The sequence below is a fragment of the Capricornis sumatraensis genome, chromosome 23 (genome assembly GCF_032405125.1).
Source record: "Capricornis sumatraensis isolate serow.1 chromosome 23, serow.2, whole genome shotgun sequence".
NCBI lineage: Eukaryota > Metazoa > Chordata > Mammalia > Artiodactyla > Bovidae > Capricornis > Capricornis sumatraensis.
The window spans coordinates 18414623-18437606 of NC_091091.1; the positions used below are offsets into that span (position 1 = coordinate 18414623).

The following is a 22984-nucleotide window of genomic DNA, read 5'->3' on the forward strand; positions in this document are numbered from 1 at the left end:
GGTAGCGCAAGGGTCCAGCTTCCACCTGCATGAGCTTTCTCTGGGAGCCAGATTCCAAGCGCCCATCTCCCAGCAGGCCTCAGCCAAAGACACAGGAGCTGGTGTGTAAATGCCCCATGGGAGGGATAACCATTCCAGAGTGTTCTCCATTGACTCCTAGTGTCTTTGTGGAGAGGAAGCTGCAGTCATGGTGCTAACTGCAGGCTGCTGGCCACCTTTTCTTCCTCTCTCACTGCCCCACCCCCTACCGTGCTCCCCAGGATCACCTCCCAAATCAGCTGTGGGTGTGTGTACTTAGTCACTCAGTTGTGTCCCACTCTTTGCAACCCCATGGACTGCGGCCCACCAGGCTCCTCTGTCCCTGGGGATTCTCCAGGCAAGAATACTGGAGTGGGTTGCCATGCCCTCCTCCAGGGGATCTTCCCAATGGAGGGACAGAATCCAGGTCTCCCGCATTGCAGGTGGTCTCTTTACTCACTGAGCCGCCAAGGACACCCCCCATGTCCCGCCAAATCACAGCTTTCTTCATGCTACGCATATTTAAAAGCTTGAAATGTTTCATTCAATCAAGTCTTCTTCTTCTTTAGCCATGTTGTGCAGATTGTGGGATCTTAGTTCCCCAACTAGGGCTCAAACCCATGACCTTCAGTGGAAGCATGGAGTCCTAACCCCTGGACCACCAGGGATGTCCCATGGGTCATGTGCTGTAGTTTTAAAAAGCAGCGCCGCCCTCTATCACCGGGTCCCCTGCTGTCTGACCCCAGGATGAGCACAGCTCTTGAGCTAGATTTTCTTCCTCCTCTCCTTTGTCCTCTTCCCAACCGGAAGGCGGACAAGTGTGCTTGTGGCTAGAGGCAGCACACGTTTAAAACCTCGTCACCCAAGCAGCAGTCTGAGGATAACCGCTCTGACCTTCCGCCCACTCCTTGCCCAGGGATGATGGTGCCACATGGGTAGCACCTGGAGGAGGGAGGGTCAAGGGGAGCAGAGGGTTCTCAGTGTGCACAACTGGAATCCATGGCCCTGCTATTGGACCTCCGCTACACACGGCGGGAGCTCTGCTGCAGATGAGATCCGGGCTTCCAAAGCAGCTTGTGGTGTGGACACCGATGACACAGTAGGCCTGCTGGGACCAGACATTGACACTACGCAATGGGACTTTCTCCTTTCTCTGCTCAGAGAGACTTGTCTTCCTAAATGCCAAGGGCAGAGTCAGGTGCCTAGGAGAAGGCATTATCGTCCTCTCTCATGGGAGGAGAGAGGGGTACAGAGTTCAAGCCTTCCTTTCTTTCATTTGCTGACATGCCTTATGTGCCAGCCAGGTACTAGATTTACAGAATTAACAAGACAAAGTCGTTGTTCCAAAGGACCTTCCAGCCTACTGGGGGACCCAGATCTGTAAAGAGGGTGACAGGTGCTGGGCAAGTGGTCTGCCCATTCAGGCCCCAGCAGAAAAGAGAGTCAAGGAAAACAGACCAGAGCAAAGTCCCCCAGCGTGCAGGAGCCCCGGGAAGCCACATACCTGTCTGCTTTCCTGATTTTTGCTTCTCTCTCTGTCTTCGGGTGATGCTGTCTCTTAGTCGTTTAAGATTTTCCTGGAAAATTTTAGTTTGTTTTTTTAAATATACACCAGAATTATACCCTCAAGGCATTAGAGGTTTTTTTCCTGATTTTATGACATTTGCAAGATATATCACATTGCAATAACATTCCCAACATGCAAATGAGGCTGAGTGCATTTGCAATCAGCTCCCAGAGAAATTCAAGTCCTCTTAAAAGCTATGCCTGAAGAGAAGATGTCTTGTCCGCAACAAAGGGTCTCCCCTCCTCTCTGGTTCCCAGTTCCTTCCCAGCCTTATAACCCACCCTGACCTTGCACGCCCCTTAGACAGGCCAGTGTCCTACCTGCATACAAGCTCTCCACCCTCATTCCCACCTCTGAGACTGTGTTCTCGCACATTCCCCTGACCTCGAGGGACACTGATTCCATGACTCTGTTCCAAGGCGGGGTCAAGGCCCACCTTCTAAACCACCTCCCCCCACACCAGACTGTCCCAGTCTTTAGTGATTCCCATGCCATGTGGCACTGGGTTATGCTGCCTTGTGTGTGTGCTCTCTGTGTGTGCGCGCGCGCGTGCACGTGTGTGTGTGTGTGTGTGTGCGTGTAGGCTCTTCAGAGGCACTGTGAGCTCTTAAAGGGCAAGAGACCAGGTCTTGCACCTTCCTGTAATCCTGCTGTTTGGGCTATCACAGTCATTCAATAAATGTTAAACAGACACGTGAGGAGCAATATTTGTTGCTATTTTAGTTCATAAACAACAATCACCTTGAAGTGAAGTGTCTGAGCATTCTAGGGAAATGTCCGAGGGACTAACACTCAGACCATCTGGCTGGAGCAAAACGTTCCTGTGAGGGAGCCACAGAGGCAGGACAGAAGGACTGGCTGGGTTGTGACTGCAGCTGAGAGACTGAGCTTGGGCCAGGAAGCAGCGGGGAGACACTGGAAGTTGGGGGCTGGCCATAGCTGTAAGGTCGGGCAGAGAGGAGGGGGAAGGAGTTGGAGGCAAGCAGACCCCCCTGAAGATGATGTGATAGGGCAGATGCAGGTGATACGGGTCAGCACAAGGATGTGGCAGAGGGAGCGCAAAGACAGGAGCAGAGGCAAGAGGAAGAACGCACGGAGCAAGACCAACCAGACACACAGCTGGCTGGACGTGGGCGAGTGTGGAAAAGAGCCCAAGAGCGACTGAAGTGCGGACATCAGCCTCTGGAAGATAACAGGGAGTGAAGAGACACAGGGAGTCAGGACAGGGAAGAGGCCTCACGGGCCTGCGTGTTGTTGGATGTGCCGCAGGTCTAGGATACCTCGGGGGACATGCCCAGCTGGTGGCTGAAAAGATGTTATTAGAGCCTCAAATGCAAGAGTCACCCGAAGAGAGAAGGAGCTGAAGGGAAGGCGCCTCCTCACGAGAGAGGAAGTAGGGAGAGAGACAGAGGAAAATGGGGCACCATGGGGCAGCCCCTGGTATGGTCTTCACACTGTCCGGTCCTTGGACTCCTTGGCTCTGCAAGAACCAGGAGGCAGTCAGAGCATGGAGTACTCTCAGCATTTACTATGTGCCAGGCATGCCAAGGGCTTATACAAGGTTGACATCGACTAGCCCTCTCCCTTCACACTTCAGGGATGGAAAAGCAGAGGTACAGAGAGGCTGTGGTCGTCCAGTCCAAAGAGGCAGAGTAAGGCTGGACTCAGGCTGCCTGGCACTGGAGCCCTGGCTACTCCTGACGACCATGCTGCGTGGCACCAACTTGGCAAGGACTCAGAAGATCAGTGTTTGGCCAAGACCAGCCTGTTCCCAGCAGTACTGCAGCCTCCCTGGGTCTCCTGGATGAGGAGGCCCCTGGGTTCCTACATCCAGACCCCTAGGGTGAGGGAGACAGGCTGGGAGAGAGGGTGACCCTGCTTTAGGAGCACTCAGAGGGCAGACACAGCATTGTGAAGGGAGCGCAGGCTCTGAAATGAGAAAGGTTTCCTTTGAATCCCGACTCTGCCTCCCTACCTCTCGGAGCCTCAGTTTTCTGTGAAGTGAAGTCAAAGTGTTAGTCGCTCAGCTGTGTCTGACTCTTTGCAGCCTTACAGACAGTAGCCGACTAGGCTCCTCAGTCCACGGAATTCTCCAGGCAAGAATGGGTAGCCATTCTCTTCTCCAGGGGATCTTCCATACCCAGGAACTGAACCCAGGTCTCCTCCATTGCAGGCAGATTATTGTCTGAGCCACCAGGGAAGCCCAATGACACTTATGTCCATGCCTGCTGTGAGGGGTGGAAGAGATTGGGTCCACTTAGCACTTAGCACAGTGCCACAGACTGTTGTCAGAGCTGGACAAATCCAGCTTTAGGACTCACATCCCCATGCGTCACTGTGTGGAGTTACATGTCCTCACGTAGCAGCAGGAGTCTCCTGGAAGCCCAGCCCTCTGATCCCAATTTCCTCTTGAGTGGTAACCACTGGGGTGGTGTGGGGTCGTCCTTTCCAGATCTTTGCATTTGCAAACATGCCTACAGTTTGTGTGTGTGTGCATCTGTGTGGGGGGTGGGGGGTGGGGGCGGGAGGTGGGTGTGTATATACGAGAGTGTGTTTTAACTTGAGTGGTTTTATGTCAGTGACTCGCTTTGTTCACTTAAGCATAATTCTTGGGAGCCATCCAAGTTCTCTTTGAGTTCTAAGGCGATAGTTCTGCGGGAGTGTCGGCACGAGGAGTAGAGCGAAGGCCTCTGAAAAGCGGAAAGCTAGAAAGTAAAAGTGTAGGGCCACGTGCAGAGGGAAGTGGCAGGTGCAGAACTGGGGGTTATAACTGCGTCTCGGTTCCTGATCTGGAGCCTCATGACAGCAAGAAAGGCCAACCAGCTCTCGGCCAGGGAGCCATATGGTTACAGACAACAGGTGACGAATGAAAGTATGCAGCGACTCACCACGGCACTCAAACAAGCGTTCTCAGGCCCAGCCCCCGGCGTGCAGTTACAGCAGCGCACAGCACAGCCGTGGACTCGGCCCTTCTCTACCGCCTAGGGGAGAGACCGACACGAAGCAAAGTCCACGCAGAGCCAGTTACCTGCTGGAAGCGGAAGGACTCTGACCGCCTCTTCTGGTTGAGCTGCCACTCTTTGAAGTGCAGCACGGCCTCATCCACATTGACGATGCCCAGCTTCACCTGCTCCTGGAGGGTAATGAGTTGGCGCTGGCCTGGTGTTTTCATCCCAGCAAAGGGATCATATATGCTCGACTGAGGCCTGTCCCTCCACGGTCTGACAGGTGGCTCTGGAAAGGAAAGAGAAACTCAGTTTCCAGGCTCCTCCACTGGAGAGAGCTGACCGGGTGAGTGGGGTTCATGATGCTGGCCGTGGGCTCAAGAGGACATGCCTCAGAAGAACAATCACATGTGGAATCAAGACAAAGGAGATGCTAGGTGAAATCAGAGAGAGGGAAGCAGCTAATAATTTCAAAGCCTATGACACTGAAGGAGAAAAGGTCACAACATTTTAGAAAGGTATAGCAACCAGGGGGTGCTTCCCAGCTGGCGCTGGTGGCGAAGAACCCGCCTGCCAATCCAGAGGCATAAGAGATGCAGGTCCAATGCCTGGGTGGGGAAGATTCTCTGGAGGAGGGCATGGAGATCCACTCCAGTATTCTTGCCTGGAGAATCCCGTGGACAGAGGAGCCTGGTGGGCTACCGTCCCTGGGGTCGTAAAAAGTTGGACACAATGAATGACTTAGCACACATGCATCCACACAGCACCCAGTAGCTAAGTCAACATGAGTTACTAAGAAGCCTTTAGACCAGCGTTTCTCAGCCTTGGCGCTATTGACATTTTGGACGAGGTAATTCTTGGTTGGGGTTGGCTAGCTGTCTGGTACACTGTAGGATGTTTAACCTTATCCCTGGCCTCTACCCACTTGATGATAATAGCATCTCCTTCCTCAGCTGCCACAACAAAAAAATGTCCCAGGGCTTCCCTGGTGATCCAGTGGTTAAGAATCTGCCTGCCAATGCAGGGGACACAGGTTCTATCCCTGCTCTGGGAAGATTCCACACGCCATGGGACAATTAAGTCTATGCATCATGACTACTGAGCCTGCGCTCTAGAACCCAAGAGATGCAGCTACTGAGCCGACATGCCTGAGAGCCCATGATTTGCAACAAGAGGAACCACCACCAATGAGAAACCCACACACAAGTAGAGAGTAGCCCCTGCTCACCACAACTGGAGAAAGCCTGGGCACAGCAAGAAGACCCAGTGCAGCCAAACTAAATAATATATTTTTTAAATGTCCCAGATGTTGCCAAATGGCAGGGTGGGGCGGTGCTGGCGAGTGGAGGAGAAATCACCCCCAGTTGAGAACCACTGATTCAGACTAAAATCCACTCCCAGAAGAGAATATATAGGAAAGGCTAACCGGCATGCTTCTTCCAGCACTTCCAGCCCTCCCCATCCTGCCTGCCTCCAAGCAGCATAGGGCACAGTGATTGTGAACCTACAGGCGTGAAATGCTTGAGGAGACTGGAAGGCTAATGGAATCATGACCCAGGTCCAAAGTCACCAGGTAAAAATTAGGTGCTGGGTCCCAAGTGACTCTCCTTGGGTTGTTCATGCTTTAAATGTTCTACAGAAGGAAGTATTATGCCAACTCCTCTCTCTCCGGGCTGTGTGGCTCCTCTAAGTTCTGTGGGGAGCAAGCTAGACTTGCAGAAGTGATGGAGCCACTGAGCACATGGAAACAGCGTAACATTTCACTGCTCATTTCCCGTAGGGCTATCTTTGATTCTAAATTTCTCCAGGAGGGCCTCATTTGGACATTGTGATTCAAGGAGGTGGCATACCCACCCAGTGGGTACTGAAAAAGCTTCAGAGAAAACTTATCCATCATTCTTACCACCGTTCTCTCTGTCCACACACACTCACATGCCTTTCTCCCAGGTTTGCCCTATAATCTTTAATTATATTGGGAGATGGAGTGTGGGGACAAAATAAAGATGCACAAGTCAGTCAGTTCCAGTCTCCTACTACCAAAGTCTTTAGGGATGCTTTCCAGTGTTTAGATGGTGTCATGGCTCCTTTTCAAAAGAATCATCTTTGGGATACTACTGAAGGCCTCTGTTTAGCACAAGGAAATGTATCGAGAACAAAAGAGCACTTATCTCTTCAAACTTCCTCTAAAAAGCTTTCCAAAAAAATGTCACCCAGTGACAAACAAAATGTCTCAAGTAAAAGTTGAATTAAACTATACTTTAGCTAATACAGATAGCCTAGGTAAATAGCACGGTAGGGCTGGATCACTAGGTAAAGACTGGGTGTGGGGCTGCCCACTTTCATCCTGTTGGTATCATTTCAATGTCTAAATAGTATTTTAGTGTGCTGTTACAGACACTTTCTCAGGTATTAAAGTCAGTGGCATGATCGATTGGTACAATGTTCTAAGGCACCCCAATCTCTTCTCCTCTCCTTTCACCTTTGGTACAGTTCCACTTCAAGTATTTCTTGAACCTCCGTTTTTCAAGGCTAAGGAGTGATTACACCTGGAAATCTCTGAAACATGATCACTGCCACCACCAAGAAGTCCAGGTCCTGCAAAAGAAAGCTGAGGACATCTGCTTACCTTTCCTCATGCTCTCTGAGGTAACATAGAAATTCCCAGGCTTCTCTTGACTTTTTTCTGCAAAAACTGTGAGATAAAGAGCACTCTAAGTGAAGCCAAATAGTACCTCTTTCTAAGAAGCTTTATAATATTTTATACATTTAGCAGAAAAATTACCAAAATCTTGTCCAAAATAAATAATAATGGATCACAACTTGGACCACTGTATGTAGTTCTATAAATCAAGATTCTAGAAAGTGAAGTGTTAGTTGCTCAGTTGGGTCTGACTCTTTGCAACCCCATGGACTGTAGCCCGCCAGGCTCCTCAAATACTGGAATGAGTTGCTATTTCCTTCTCCAGGAGATCTTCCCGACCCAGGGATTGAACCTGGGTCTCCTGCATTGCAGGCACATTCTTTACCACTGAGCCACCAGACAAGCGCCTTTAAAGGAGGCAACCAATGAATGGAAGCTCTAGGGATTACAACATGGAGACAGATCAAACAGACAAGGTCTCAAACCAGAAAGACAAAGCCGGGCAGAGGACATAATCGGCATTTATGAGATCATTAAGGAAAAGCGTAATGTGAACAAGGACGTGTGCTGGATCCTTGAATATTTGAAGCAAGCCATGGAACACGCCGAAGTTTGAGAATAAAAGGAAGTGCCACTTAACATGTCGACAAGTGCTGTAAGACAGAACTCAGAGCAGTGGGACATGTGAAATGTGTGCAAGGCTCCAAAGTGACTTTGATGATGTCACTCATGCACAAGGAATCCATAAAGGCTCATAGGGAACCCTGAGAAGTGACAGACGTTCACTCAGTGGTAGGACTAACAAGTGGTTAAGGCTCCTTGGGCTCTGCACATGACTCCCTGCATTTAAACCCTGTCGCTACCATTTATGAGCCACGTGATCTAAGACAAGAGGCTTGAACTCTTCTTGCCTCAGTTTTCTGATCTGTAGAATGAGGATGATATTGTATCCTTGGCTATGGGTTGTTGTGAGGATTATATGAGTCAATATATGGAAAGTGCTTAGAACAGTGCCTGGCATGTGCAAGCACTTCATGTTAGCTTTTATTATCATTGCATGAGTGCTCAATCACATCAGTTGTATCTGACTCTTTGCAGCCCCATGGACTGTAGCCCGCTGGGCTCCTCTGTCCATGGAATTCTCTAGGCAAGAATACTGGAGTGGGTTGGCATTTCCTTCTCTAGGAAATCTTTCCAACCCAGGGATCAAGACTGCATCTCCTGTGTCTCCTGCACTGCAGGCAGAATCTTTACCCTCTGAGCTACCTGGGAAGCCCTTTATTATCATTATTCATTTCTAAACCTTGAGATTGATGCCAATAGGACAGAAATCCCAATAGAAAGGATGTCTATATAGTGCTTTATTTGAAAAGACCCTGATGCTGGGAAAGATTGAGGGCAGGAGGAGAAGGGGACGACAGAGGATGAGATGGTTGGATGGCATCACCGACTCAATGGACATGGGTTTGGGTGAACTCCGGCAGTTGGTGATGGATAGGGAGGCCTGGCATGCTGTGGTTCATGGAGTCACAAAGAGTCGGACACGACTGAGCAACTGACCTAAATTCCCATGTATTATCTCATCTGACCTTCCAAATAAGGTTCTGACAGAGTATTACTAGGCATCAATTTATACATATATTATTATGATACATATTTCATAGGTGAAGAAACGAAAACTAAAGAGGGTGAAATGACTTACCCAATGTCTCATTTTGTAGAGTTGAAAATGCAAGAGCTGAGACTTGAACCCAGATGTTCTGGCCTCCTAACCATTGCCCTTTTGTCATCTCCTGCCTCTCTCCTTTCCTTTGCTCTCCACAATTTCATAGCAAGTGCTTCAGGGCTCTTTAGGAACTGCCTGTGCCCCTTCTAACTGAACTCCCCACAATGAGCCAGAAGATCATGGCAAACCATGAGGACTGAGGGCACTAGACAATATGTAAATATCCTTCCACTGCATTTCTACCCAATTAGGATTGCTAGATTTAACAAACCAAATATAAACTGAAAAAAAGAGTGCCATATTTGGGATACACTTACACTAAGGAATTATTTGTTGTTTTTCTGGAATTCATACTTAATGAGATACAGTTGTATTTTTGTCAACCGCGGCCCGGTTACCTGGGGCTCTGGTTGAGGGCTATCTTCCTAGTTTATAATCTTTTGCCATACCTTCCACAACCTGTTATACTATTAAACATGAAATGGAGGTCAAGTGCACAGATCTAGCAATTCTTACACTCATATAGTACTTGTAATCATATTAATAAAATCAAGTCCTGAAAGACAGTGAAACACAATGCTATGAGCATCTAATGTCCCAGGGGTCATTGTGAAGAACTCAAAACTCAATTATCATCAACTTTTATCAATGTAGGTAGGTAGGTAGATGGAGAAGGCAATGGCACCCCACTCCAGCACTCTTGCCTGGAAAATCCCATGGACGGAGGAGCCTGGTGGGCCACAGTCCATGGGGTCGCTAAGAGTCTGACACAACTCAGCGACTTCACTTTCACTTTTCACTTTTCACTTTCATGCATTGGAGAAGGAAATGGCAACCCACTCCAGTGTTCTTGCCTGGAGAATCCCAGGGACGGGGGAGCCTGGTGGGCTGCCGTCTATGGGGTCGCACAGAGTTGGACACGACTAAAGCGACTTAGCAGCAGCAGCAGCAGCAGGTAGGTAGATAGCCTAGCATTGTGGTTGCAAACCAAGGTTGTATAAACAGAGACTCCCTGAATTCAAATCCTAGCTCTGCTACATGGTTATCAAGCAACCTCTGTAAGCCTCCATTTTTCTCATCTGTAAAATGGAAATGATAACAGCCCATACCTAATAGATTATTATGACATATTTCAAATAAAGCACTCAGTAGGTTTCAATAAATGTTAAATATTTAAAATTAATAATAATAGTAATAGTTTCAGGAGATAACAATTACCAGGGATCTTGCTATTTGGAGTAGAGAGACATCTTATTTATCTCTATCTTCCTATTATGCACCAATTCCTGCAGGAAGGCCAGAACTGAATCTGACCACTGCCCCTAGTCTAGTTCCAGAATCTGCCCCAAACACTGACCCTGTCTCTGGGGACTGGTTGGAGACCATTCAGGAGGGAATACTCGCTAAGCAATAATTCAGGAGGTAGAGGATCCAGGGAATTCCTGCTGAGAGGCCCTGAAGACCCCACTGGGCATCATTCCATGCCACACTTGCCTTTAGAAATGTATGATTCATTGTCAGATAGCTGGTGAGTGGCAGATGTGCTGGCCTCTGGTCTGGGCACTGGGACAGGGGGCCTGTTGGTCAAGTCCACTGACAAGGCCTCATCATCATCCACTGTGTGATACACATCTTCTTCCTGACCAAGATGGTCTCTCTCCAAACTGGACATTCCCGTGCTGTTGCCTAGAAGCAGAGAGAAAGGTAACTAAAACAGTTGTCAAACCCTGGGATGCCCAACTCCTGCAACCAGCTGCCCTGGATCCCAGCCCTGCCCATCAGTAAACTGATAGCCTCCGCATTAGGTAGGGCCTGGCAGCCAACCAGGCCAGGGACCAGCCTCTCCACAGCAGTTGGCCCTGCCACAACGGAAAGGCCCATATAGCCCAAGTAGAAGGCACAACTAGAATATATAGCTCTGGTGACCAGAAGGACGTATGCTACTGGGCCCCATAAATATCTGCTATATAAGGCCACTTCTCTAAGATTGGGAAACATTTCCAAGCTGCCAAATGCACAAAAATTAAAAGAGAGAATTATTTAAAATGAAGGGCAGAGAAATACATGCCAAACAAAGGAACAAGAAAACCCTCAGAAAAAGATTAGACAAAGTAGAGTTTAAAACAAAGACTGTAACAATAGACAAATACAGACAGTACCTAATGATAAAGAGAACAATCCAATAAGAAGATATAACAATTAAAAGTACATATGCATCTAACATAGGAGCACTAAATACATACAGAAAATATTACCAGCATAAATGGAAAGATTGACAGTAATACAATAACATAATACAATAATAGGAGGCTTTAACATATCACTTACATTAACAGATACATCATCTAGTCAAAAATTCAGTAAGGAAACACTGGCCGTAAATGACATATTAGACCAGATAGACTTAATAGATATATATATATAAAGGTCCATATTGTTAAACCTATGGTTTTTCCAGTAGTCACGTAGTGACGTGAGAGTTGGACTATAAAGAAAGCTGAGCGCCAAAAACAGAAATATAGATCAATGGAACAAAATAGAAAGCCCTGAGATAAATCCATGTACCTATGGACACCTTATCTTTGACAAAGGAGGCAAGAATATACAATGGAGAAAAGACGATCTCTTTAATAAGTGGTGCTGGGAAAACTGGTCAGTCACCTGTAAAAGAATGAAACTAGAGCACTTTCTAACACCATGCACAAAAATAAACTCAAAATGGATTAAAGTAAGACCAGAAACTATAAAACTCCTAGTGGAAAACATAGGCAAAATACTCTCTGACATAAATCAAAGCAGGATCCTCTATGAGCCACCTTCTAGTGTATTGGAAATAAAACCAAACATAAACAAATGAGACCTAATTAAACTTAAAAGCTTCTGTACAACAAAGGAAACTATAAGCAAGGTGAAAAGACAGCCTTCAGAATGGGAGAAAATAATAGCAAATGAAACAACTGACAAAGAATTAATTTCAAAAATATATAAGCAACTCCTGCAGCTCAATTCCAGAAAAACAAATGACACAATCAAAAAATGGGCCAAAGAACTAAACAGACATTTCTCCAAAGAAGACATACAGATAGCTAACAAACACATGAAAAGATGCTCAACATCACTCATTATCAGAGAAATGCAAATCAAAACCACAATGAGGTACCGTCTCACACCAGTCAGAATGGCTGCTATCCAAAAGTCTACAAGCAATAAATGCTGGAGAGGGTGTGGAGAAAAGGGAACCCTCTTACACTGTTGGTGGGAATGCAAACTAGTATAGCCACTATGGAGAACAGTGTGGAGATTCCTTAAAAAACTGGAAATAGAACTGCCATATAACCCAGCAATCCCACTGCTGGACATACACACCGAGGAAACCAGAATTGAAAGAGACATGTGTACCCCAATGTTCATCACAGCACTGTTTATAATAGCCAGGACATGAAAGCAACCTAGATGTCTATCAGCAGATGAATGGATAAGAAAGCTGTGGTACATATACACAATGGAGTATTACTCAGCCATTAAAAAGAATACATTTGAATCAGTTCTGATGAGGTAGATGAAACTGGAGCCTATTATACAAAGTGAAGTAAGTCAGGAAGAAAAACAATACAATATAGTAACGCATATATATGAAATTTAGAAAGATGGCAATGATAGCCCTATATGCGAGACAGCAAAAGAGACACAGATATATAGAACAGTCTTTTGGACTCTGTGGGAGAAGGCAAGGGTGGGAAGATCTGAGAGAATAGCATTGAAACATGTATATTATATCATGTATACCTGTTTATCATGTATATCTGTATATATGTATATTATATCATGTATATTATACATGTAAACATGTATATCTGTTTCATATATGAAACAGATCTCCAGTTCAGGTTCAATGCATGAGACAGAGTGCTCAGGGCTGGTGCACTGGGATGATCCAGAGGGATGGGGTGGGGAGGGAGGTGGGAGGGGGGTTCAGGATGGGGAACACATGTAAACCCATGGCTGATTCATATCAATGTATGGCAAAAACCACTACAATATTGTAAAGTAATTAGCCTCCAACTAAAATAAATAAATTAAAACAAAAAAAGAAAGCTGAGTGCTGAAGAAATGATGCTTTTGAACTGTGGTGTTGGAGAAGACTCTTGAGAGTCCCTTGGACTGCAAGGAGATCCAACCAGTCCATCCTAAAGGAGATCAGTCCTGAATATTCATTGGAAGGACTGATGCTGAAGCTGAAGCTCCGATACTTGGGCCACCTGATGCAAAGAACTGACTTATTAGAAAAGAACTTGATGCTAGAAAAGATCGAAAAGCAGGAGAAAGGGACGGCAGAGAATGAGATGGTTAGATAGCAGCACTGACTCAATGGACATGAGTTTGAGCAAGTTCCGGAAGTTGGTGATGGACAGGGAAGCATAGCATGCTGCAGTCCGTGGGGTCACAAAGAGTCGGATGTGACTGAGCAACTGAACTAACTGACTGACTGACTGATTGAACATTGAATCCAAAAGGAGCAGAAGACACACTTTGAAGTACACACGGACTATTCCCCAGGGTAGATCACATGATAGGCTACAAAACTCACCTCAATAAATTTATAAAGATTTAAATTGTATCAAGTATCTTCCGAAGTACAACAGGATGAAACCAGAAATCAACTACAAGAAACACTGCAAAAAAAAAAAAAAAAAACAAACATGGAAGCTAAACAATATTCTACTAAACAACCAATGGATCACCAAAGAAATCAAAGAGGAAATAAAAAATACCTAGAGACAAATGAAAATGGAAACACAGTAATCCAAAATCTAGGCAACATATCAAAAGCAGTTCTAAGAGGAAGCTTCAGGCCTACCTCAGGAAGCAAAAGTCTCCAGTAAACAACTTAACCTTACACCTAAAGGAATTAGAAAAAGAATGACAAAACCTAAAGTTAGTAGAGGGAGAGAAACAATAAAGATAAGAGCAAAAATAAATAAAATAGAGACTGATAAGTATTTAGCCAGACTCATCAAGAAGCAAAGAAAGAAGTCCCAAATAAATAAAATCAGAAATGAAACCAGAGAAGTTACAACTGATATCACAGAAATACAAAGGATCACAAGAGATTACTACAAACAATTATACGTCAATAAAATGGACAATCTAGAAGAAATTGATAAATTCCTAGAAACATACAATCTTCCCAGACTTAATCAGGAAGAAATAGAAAATATGAACAGACCAATTATCAAGAATGAAACTGACTATAATATCATATATGAAGCGAATTGCCAGTCCAGGTTCGATGCATGATACTGGATGCTTGGGTCTGGTGCACTGAGATGAACCAGAGGGATGGTGCGGGGAGGGAGGAGGGTGTGGGGTTCAGGATGGGGAACACGTGTATACCTGTGGCAGATTCATGTTGATGTATGGCAAAACCAATACAATATTGTAAACTAATTAATCTCCAATTAAAATAAATAAATTTATTTTTTTTAAAAAGAATGAAACCAAAGCAGTAACTTTACAAATTTGTAACAAACAAAAGTCCAGGACCAGACAGATTATAAGTAAATTCTAGAAAACATTTAAAGAAGAGTTCACATCAAAAATTTGCAGAGGAAGGAATGCTTCTGAATTCATCTATGAGGCCAGCATCACACTGACACCTAAAGTAGACAAAGACACCACGAAAAAGAAAATTATGGTCAATGTCCTTGATGAACATAGATGCAAAATTGTCCTCAGCAAAATATTAGCAAATGGAATTCAACAATGCACTAAAAGGATCATGCATCATGATGAAGTGGGGTTTAATCCAAGGGAGGCAAAAAGATTCAGTATCTGCAAATCAGTGAATGTGATATGTCATATTAACAAATTAAAGAATAAAACTGTGTAATCATTTCAATGGATGCACAGAAAGCTTTTGACAGAATCTGACATCCATTTATAATTTTTAAAAACTCTTAACAGAATGGGTATGGAAGAAACATAATTCAGCATAATAAAGGCCATATCATATGGCTAACATCATACAAATGGTGAAAAGCTGAAATCATTTCTGCTAAGATCAGGAACAAGACAATTTCATACAACATAGTATTGGAAGTCCCAGTCATAGTAATCACATAAGAAAAAGAAATAAAAGGAATCCAAATCAGAAAAGAAAAAGAAAAACTGTCACTGATTGCAGATAACATGAGACTGTATATAGGAAATCCTAAAGATGCCATAAAAAAGCTATTAGAACTAGTAAATGAATTCAGTAAGGTTACAAAATTCAAAATTAATATACAGAAATCTGTTGCATTCACTAATAATGAACTGTGAGAAAGGGAAATTAAAACAATCCCATTAAAAGCTGCATCAAAAAGAATAAAATACCTAGGAATAAATCTAACCAAGGAGGTAAAAGATCTGTACTCTGAACATTATGATGTTTATGAAACTAATTGAAGACAACACAAACAAATGGAAACATATACCACATTCATGGATTAGAAGAATCAATATAGCTAAAATGACCATATTCCCCAAGGCAATCTATAGACTCAATGCAACCTCTATCAAAATACCAATGGCATTTTTCACAGAATTTGGACAAATAATTCTAAAATGTGTACAGAAACATAAAAGACCCCAAATAACCAAAGTAATCTCGAAAAAGAAGAAAGCTGAAAGTAGCATACTCCCTGATTTCAAACTATACTACAAAGCTACAGTAATTAAAACAGTATGAAGTGAAGTGAAGTGAAGTCGCTCAGTCATGTCCGACTCTTAGCGACCCCATGGACTGTAGCCTACCAGGCTCCTCAGTCCATGGGATTTTCCAGGCAAGAGTCCTGGAGTGGGTTGCCATTTCCTTCTCCAGGGGATCTTCCCGACCCAGGGATCGAACCTGGGTCTCCCGCATTGTAGGCAGATGCTTAACAGACCACTATAGACCAATGGAAAAGAATCAAAAGTCAAAAATAAACTCATGCTTATATGATCAATTATTTATGACAAAGGAGCCAAGAATACAAAGGGAGGCAAAGACAATTTCTTCATAAATAGTGGGAAAACTGGCATATATATATATATATAAAATCACTATACAATACAGCCTTGCTTTAATGCAACCTTTAACCTATGTATGTCCCTCATGCTCTCCTCCTTCACCAGAAAGCAAAGTCTCTTGAGGGTATTGATCATATCTTATTTTCCTTTGTGACCCTAGCCCAGTATCTAAAATAGTTCTCTGCTTATAGTAGGTACTCATGAAATTTTGGTCAAATAAAAATGAACCTGTGTATTTCAAAACAGGTCTTGCTAAAGGCAACTTGTTTACCCAAAGCAATGGTTCCACTGGTGGGAACTTCTGGCTTACTTGTAACAGGCTGATGGGGGAGCTCATGGGTCTCCTATCACACCACGGTCCATGTACATTTGTTGAGTGGAGCAACCCTCATAGGTAGCCAGGCAATGTCTACATTTGTTTCTTTTTCCTTCTTTTTGCTTTCCTGTTCACTGGTGCAACTTACCTTCTAAAAACTTGCGAATCATAGAGTCTTTAGTAGTCCGAGAGAAACCACCCCTGGGGATTGGATTAGATGTACTGGCCTGAAGCATCTCAACATCTAGAAGGAAAAGGAGACTAAGAATTTATATGTTGTTCTTCCACACATGCAAAGACATTTTATAAATGGATACACTGTTTGGCCAAAAAAGTTTGTTCCAGTTTTTTGTGTAACATCTTATGGAAAATGAACAAACTTTTTAGCCAGTCCAATACAAGTTTTGACAAATTAAGAGATTCAAGGATTGATTAAACCATCCATCTATCCATCCATCCATCTAATCATCCATGCATCCATGGATCCATGCAATCATGCATCCATTTAATTTACCTACTCTGTAAGGCTACCTAGTAAGTATTGGGTATAAACGAAAACAATATTTACAATCTTCAGGCCCTTTCCTGGACTACAGGACTCAAAAGGTATAGATATGCTCATTTGCATTGGAAAGAATAGGCTTAATTTTTAAATATATAATTGTAGTCTTTTGCATGACAGAAAAAAAAAATTAGAAGCAAAAACAACAAAGAATAGATAAATTGTAATTTATTTAAACTATGAACCATTTTGTTACAGTTAAAAGCATGTATTGGAGCTACTCTAGTACCATCTCATAAACAAACTCTTTTTAGGTCATCCATGTAATTGGTCATTAATAAGGGGAAGTTCACAGACCTTTGATTTTTCACTATTAAGCATAAACCCATGGAGACCAAAACTATGTGAAAACTATTCAATTACTGTAGCAGATTCTACTTAAACCTGAGTAACCAGCTGTAGCTGTTACTTTATGACTCTGAAGTATGCATTTTGGGAGCAAAATTACAGCCTTGTGTTTGAAAGTAGAGCTTTGATATTATCAAGAGTTTGCATTCAGTAAGTCATATCATACAATTACTGGGGATTTGTTTCCTTAGGCAAAATGTGTAATTTGAATACTATGCTTCGAGAAAAAACATCATTTGAATTTAATCACTATACATAAATATACTGTTTCCTACTACTTTAATCTTTGGGGATCCGTTAAATACAATCTGGTAAATCTGTATGAAAAGTTTATATTTATATCACATTTCCCAAGAATGTTCACTGAAAAGAGGCCTCATGTTCATAAAATCATGTTAAGGATAATGAACTTCACATGACATAATTCTAGTTTTGAAACAAAATATTTGTACGTACACAGAAGAAAGCCTGGAAAAAAAATACATCAAAATGCGTATAGTGACTATTTCTGAATTAGTATATGGAGATCATGGGCAATTCAGACTGTGAACATTTGATTTTCTATCTTACACTTTTCTTTGTCTTCCAGATTACCCAGTGGCTTGTGTTGCATTCATATATGAGAAAAACCCTATCAACACTTTAAGGTCTAGGTAATTATGATCAAGACTGTACAATTAGATTCCTAAAGCAAAAATAATTTTAGGTTATTAAAAAATAAATTATGGCTCACCTGTCAATTACCAGGTTATTGGTATAATTATAAAAATACTGATTTTTAAACTTTCCAGTGAGCAGATATGGCATTATTACATAGCATAGCTTTTTACTCGACCTTATTTCAAACTTTGACGATCTTTTGATAATCAAAATATAAACTTTGTGACCATAAAACAAGACACAATATCGAGTGAAAAAGTTGCAGACTGGTGTTCGTAGTATATAAATGCATTTTATATAAAGTATTTTATGTAAGGCACTTTGCAGTATATATAGTAGTTTATATAAATTTTAAGACCTGTAAAATGATACTACATGTGGTTCATGAATTCATAAATATCTAATAAACATATGAAAACTTGCTAACATGCTGGAAAGGATAAATGCTGAATTCATGGTAGTGGTTACCTCTGGGAGGGAGTACAATTAGGTTCCAGAAGGGGCTCATAGGGGGATATAATATGTAGTTTAAAAAAAAAAGATCTGAGATAAAAGAAAAAAAAGAAATATATACTCTTGATGAATCTTTTTTCCGACTCCTTTCCTTTTTTTTACTTTTTCAGTTTAATATTTCTTGAAATAAATGTAGTAAATACATTACATTGAATATAATCTACCTTGATACCCTCTAGTCCAAAGCCCTGTGATTCCAAATGTGAAAACTGTTAACTCAGTGAACATATCTGGTCAACACTGCATTCTATAAAGTAAACTGTAGAGATTAGGATAACTGTACTGATCCTGAAACATACCTAGAAGTATTTTAAAAATAAATTTCAGATAAGAACTCACAATCCATTTCTTAAAAATGAAGAGGAGAGAAATTCCGGTTATTTGAGATTTCTATTTAAATTGCTTAACTGCGGTTTTATGGAACACTTTCCCCATGAAGTGGAGAAGGCAATGGCACCCCACTCCAGTACTCTCGCCTGGAAAATCCCATGGATGGAGGAGCCTGGTCGGCTGCAGTCCATGGGGTCGTGAAGGGTCGGACACGACTGAGCGACTTCACTTTCACTTTTCACTTTCATGCATTGGAGAAGGAAATGGCAACCCACTCCAGTGTTCTTGCCTGGAGAATCCCAGGGACGGGGGAGCCTGGTGGGCTGCCATCTATGCGGTCGCACAGAGTCGGACACGACTGAAGTGACTTAGCAGCAGTAGTTCCCCATGAAGTTAGAAAGACATGCCATACAGATGTGCCCTGCTGGTCACAGGGCCCTCCTCTACCCTCCCCACTCCTATCCCTACACCCCTTCACCCCTCAGCTGCCTGACCCTGACCCAGCCAACTTTTGAAACTCCTAATTCACAAAGCAATAAAATATAGAGGAAAAGACCCTGTAGGAAAGACTTGCTTGCATCAGACACTCCTAGAGATGAGGATGGGCTTATCACTGGGCTCTGTTACACCCAGTGCTGCATCCTCCAGGAACCACAGCCCCCTCAGGCTCCAGCATCTCTAAGAATCTGGTGAGGGTAGAGCAGCATCAGGACAGTTTCGATCACCAATAATCAAACCTCCCAGGCTGGCAACACCAGAGTGCAAACCTCACACGTATAATCGGTCGCCCCCACTGACAGTAGTAAAAGAGTCACGCATGGCCTGGCTATTTCACTAACAAAGTTCAGTATGACAGAACTGATTTCCATATTCAAGACACAGCTGAAAAACTGAAGGAGCTACAAAGAGTTAGAAAAACAAAATGTAGAAGAAAAATGAAGGCAGCCAGAGCATCCCTGGCTGGATCTCTCACACTTCTAGAATAAGGACGAGGGCTTCTGTCCTGGCACTATGACCCCATCTTAATGTGCTGAGTTTTTTGTGAGTTAAAGAAAGAAGTTAAGAAAGGAAAGAGAGAAGAAAAGAATGAGCCCAGTAATAAGACATATCAACATCATGATCCCTTAATACAATGCATGGAGGAGGACGCTATGGTATTCGTGCTCAAAACTTATAACCTCACCCAGTCCACTCATAGAAAGCATCTGACAAACCCAAATAAAGGGCATTCTACAAAATAACTGATTGGTGTTCTTCCAAAGTATCCAAGAGGAGGAATGACTGAGGAACTGTCAGAACAACAGCAGACACTGTGGCTTCCTTTCTAGGATCAGCATCTAGTCCCACCTACGAACAGAAAAAGAGCCTTGGGGAAAAACTGGTGAAATTTGAACAAGGTCTAGAGTTTAGTTGGCAGTATTGCACCAATGTTCATTGCACAGCTTTAGTAACTGTGGTTATGTAAGATGTTACTATCTGAGAAATCTGGATGAAAGGCATACAGGAAGGGTAACATTTTTGCAACTTTTCTCAAAATCTAAAAGTAGTTCAAAAGTTCCTTTTGTTTTATTTTTTGAAAGGAGAAGAACAGAGAGGAGGAAAATAGATGAGAAAAGGAGAGGAAGAAATGCAAGCTCACGCTCTGGGAATGACCTACACTGACCCCTTCTTGTCCGCCTACACTATCAAGTCACCTTCTGGGAAGTCTTGTGAGCCATGCCTCCATGGGTTCAATGAACGAGGCAGGGTTACCTGTGACAAACACATCTTTTTATTCTATAATCACGCCTTCACTGGTGGTTAAGGGCATAGTTTTGCAAGTAGACAAACTAGGATCAGATAAACATCAGTCTTGAGACATTTGTAGAATTATTTCTCCTCCTTGAGGCACCCTAGTTGGATGGTGACAGATATGGGCATTTGGGTCAGAATGCATAGGTTCCAATTTTGGTTGTTCCACTTCTGACTGCAGGACTGCAACACCCTGGGCCAATTCACTTCTAGATCCAACTTTGAGATCCAGCTGATCACTGGGACTTAGAAATGACCATGAGCTATGCTGGCGCCAACCTACTCAGAAGGTTGGAGGATACAGACCAGCAGGACAGTACCAAGTAGCCTTCCTCATTCAGGGAGTGTCTGGCCAGTCTTGCAACTCTCATGCAAGGAAACCAGAGCCATATCAGGCAGGTGGAGGTGATGTCCTGGTGTCTCAGAGGAGCAGCATCTCGCAACTCCTGAGTTACATCAGCACCTCCTGAGGCACAGCTTCCAAGGTCCCCTTAAGAGGCATCCAGAGACACTGCCTTCAGGGAAGCCCACAGTATGGTGCCCTTTTCAAGTATTTATAGTTTACATACAATTCCTCCTAGTTCCAGAGGCAATTTGCCAACCAATTAGGGGTCATTTTTATCATAGGCAATGTTGCCTAGAGACATAATTGACAGATGGCTCTTATCAGGTTACCAGGGTAACAGAGCGGAAGTCAATGAAGGTCAAATTCTCCTGGAGAAGGGAAATGAAAGCTGTTACATTAACTCTTTGCCCACGGTTATCTTGGGCCAAGTTGTTTACTTCCTCTCAGGTTCGTTTTCCTGTCTCTAAAATGGTGATAATGATACCTTGCAGGGCCCTGTGGGGCTCCTGGGCACAGAGCCTTTCTGTGCCCCAGTTTCATTGATTATAGGAAACAGCCTTCATTCAGCCTCCATTACCTTCCTGGAGTTCCAAATGGCAGATTCAAGCAGTTGTTAATCAGGGAAGGGTGGAGATGTGAGATCAGGGAGAAACAGTCAAGAGAGCCCTGGGACAAGATCCTGTTTCCCCATCAATGGATACATACAACATTATCTTTGAGCTCTTCTGCAGATACTGAAACTCCTTCCAGGTGGGAGAAGTGCTGCCCATAAGCATGTAGACCCCAGGCCAGTTGACTCTGAAGGTTGACAATGCTGACTTCTACTTAGCTCATCACCAACCTGTCAGAAGAGTGTTCACAAGCTGATCACTCTCACTTTTACTATAAAACCTCTATCTTCTCCAAGTTGGGAAACTTGGTTTTGAGGGCATTGACCCACTATGTCCTCTTTTGCCTGGCAAAGCAATAAAGCTATCCTTTTCTACTTCACCCAAAACTCTGTCTCTGAGATCTGATTTAGTACTGGTGTACAGAGAAACTAAGCTTTCTGCAACAATAATAGTACATATCACATAGGTTTGTCATGAGTACTTTTATTTTTTGCCACACGGTGGGGCACATAGGATCTCATTTCCCTGACCTGGGATCATATCCATGCCACTTGCAGTGAAAACATGAAGTGTTAACTGCTGGACTGCATCAGTATCTTTGAATTGGCTATTCTGGTGGCTCAACGGTAAAGAATCTGCCTGCCAATTCAAGAGATGCGGGTTTGATCCCTGAGTTGGGAAGATCCCCTGGAGAAGGAAATGGCAACCCACTCCAGTATTCTTGCTTGGAAAATTCCATGGACAGAACAGCCTGGTGGGCTATAGTCCATGGGGTCACAAAAGAGTCAGACATGATTTAGCAAATAAACAACAACAAAACAAAACAATCTTTAAATTAGATAAGGAACAGCAGATACACACTGGCCTCCACACCACTACTCTGTATTCAAGGTAAATATCTTTATTCAATCACTACCTTCTTTGTGGCCTCAGGATCCTCCTCAACACAGCTTCCCAGGACCTCAACACCAGCTACCTGATGTGGAAATTATTTTTAAAACACTATTTGCCATAGCTGTATTAGGCAGTAAGTCCAAGTAGTAGCAGATACTACCTTCGTAAGAACAAAGAAAAGAAAAAGCTCCTGGTTGTTTCAAGTTAATGACAGTTCAAACCCTCAGACTCTAAATTTGACAACCCATGTGTGCACACAACCCAAGCATACAGTAACACATGAGTAACTGAAATACATAGGAAATTCTAGAGGTGAATGAAGTCAGTTTCCAGACAAAGGACAGTTTGAAAAGGACAGCGACAGCAACAGATCCTGCATCCCTGGATGCTCAGGGCTTGTACTTCAGATTCTAAGCATTTAACCTTCACCACTGGTCAGTTAAAAATAAACTGAAATGTGCTGAAACCTGCTGATCTAAGGAAAAAATGCAGAGTTCTTTCATTTCATTGGGGGAAAAAAAAAACCCAACCCAAAACAATAACAAGGAGATTCTGGGGCCACAGTCTCCTTCTGGGAAAGCCAGCTGCAGAGTTACACTATAGTTTTTTACAGGAATCGATCCCAGAGAAACCATTCCTGGGAAGAAAGAAGCTGAACAGATGAGT

General features: G+C 43.5%; 1 protein-coding gene across 1 annotated transcript in view; it reads right to left on the reverse strand.

The window, feature by feature from the left end:
• Positions 1–22984, reverse strand: part of PIK3AP1 (phosphoinositide-3-kinase adaptor protein 1) — a 120629-nt gene that overhangs the window by 18709 nt on the left and 78936 nt on the right. The window contains exons 9-13 of the mRNA XM_068961454.1: positions 16412–16507; positions 10392–10583; positions 7157–7222; positions 4614–4819; positions 1523–1595 (exon numbers count right to left, since the gene is read on the reverse strand). Coding sequence (XP_068817555.1) covers positions 1523–1595; positions 4614–4819; positions 7157–7222; positions 10392–10583; positions 16412–16507 — 633 coding nt within the window. The remainder of the gene's footprint in view (positions 1–1522; positions 1596–4613; positions 4820–7156; positions 7223–10391; positions 10584–16411; positions 16508–22984) is intronic.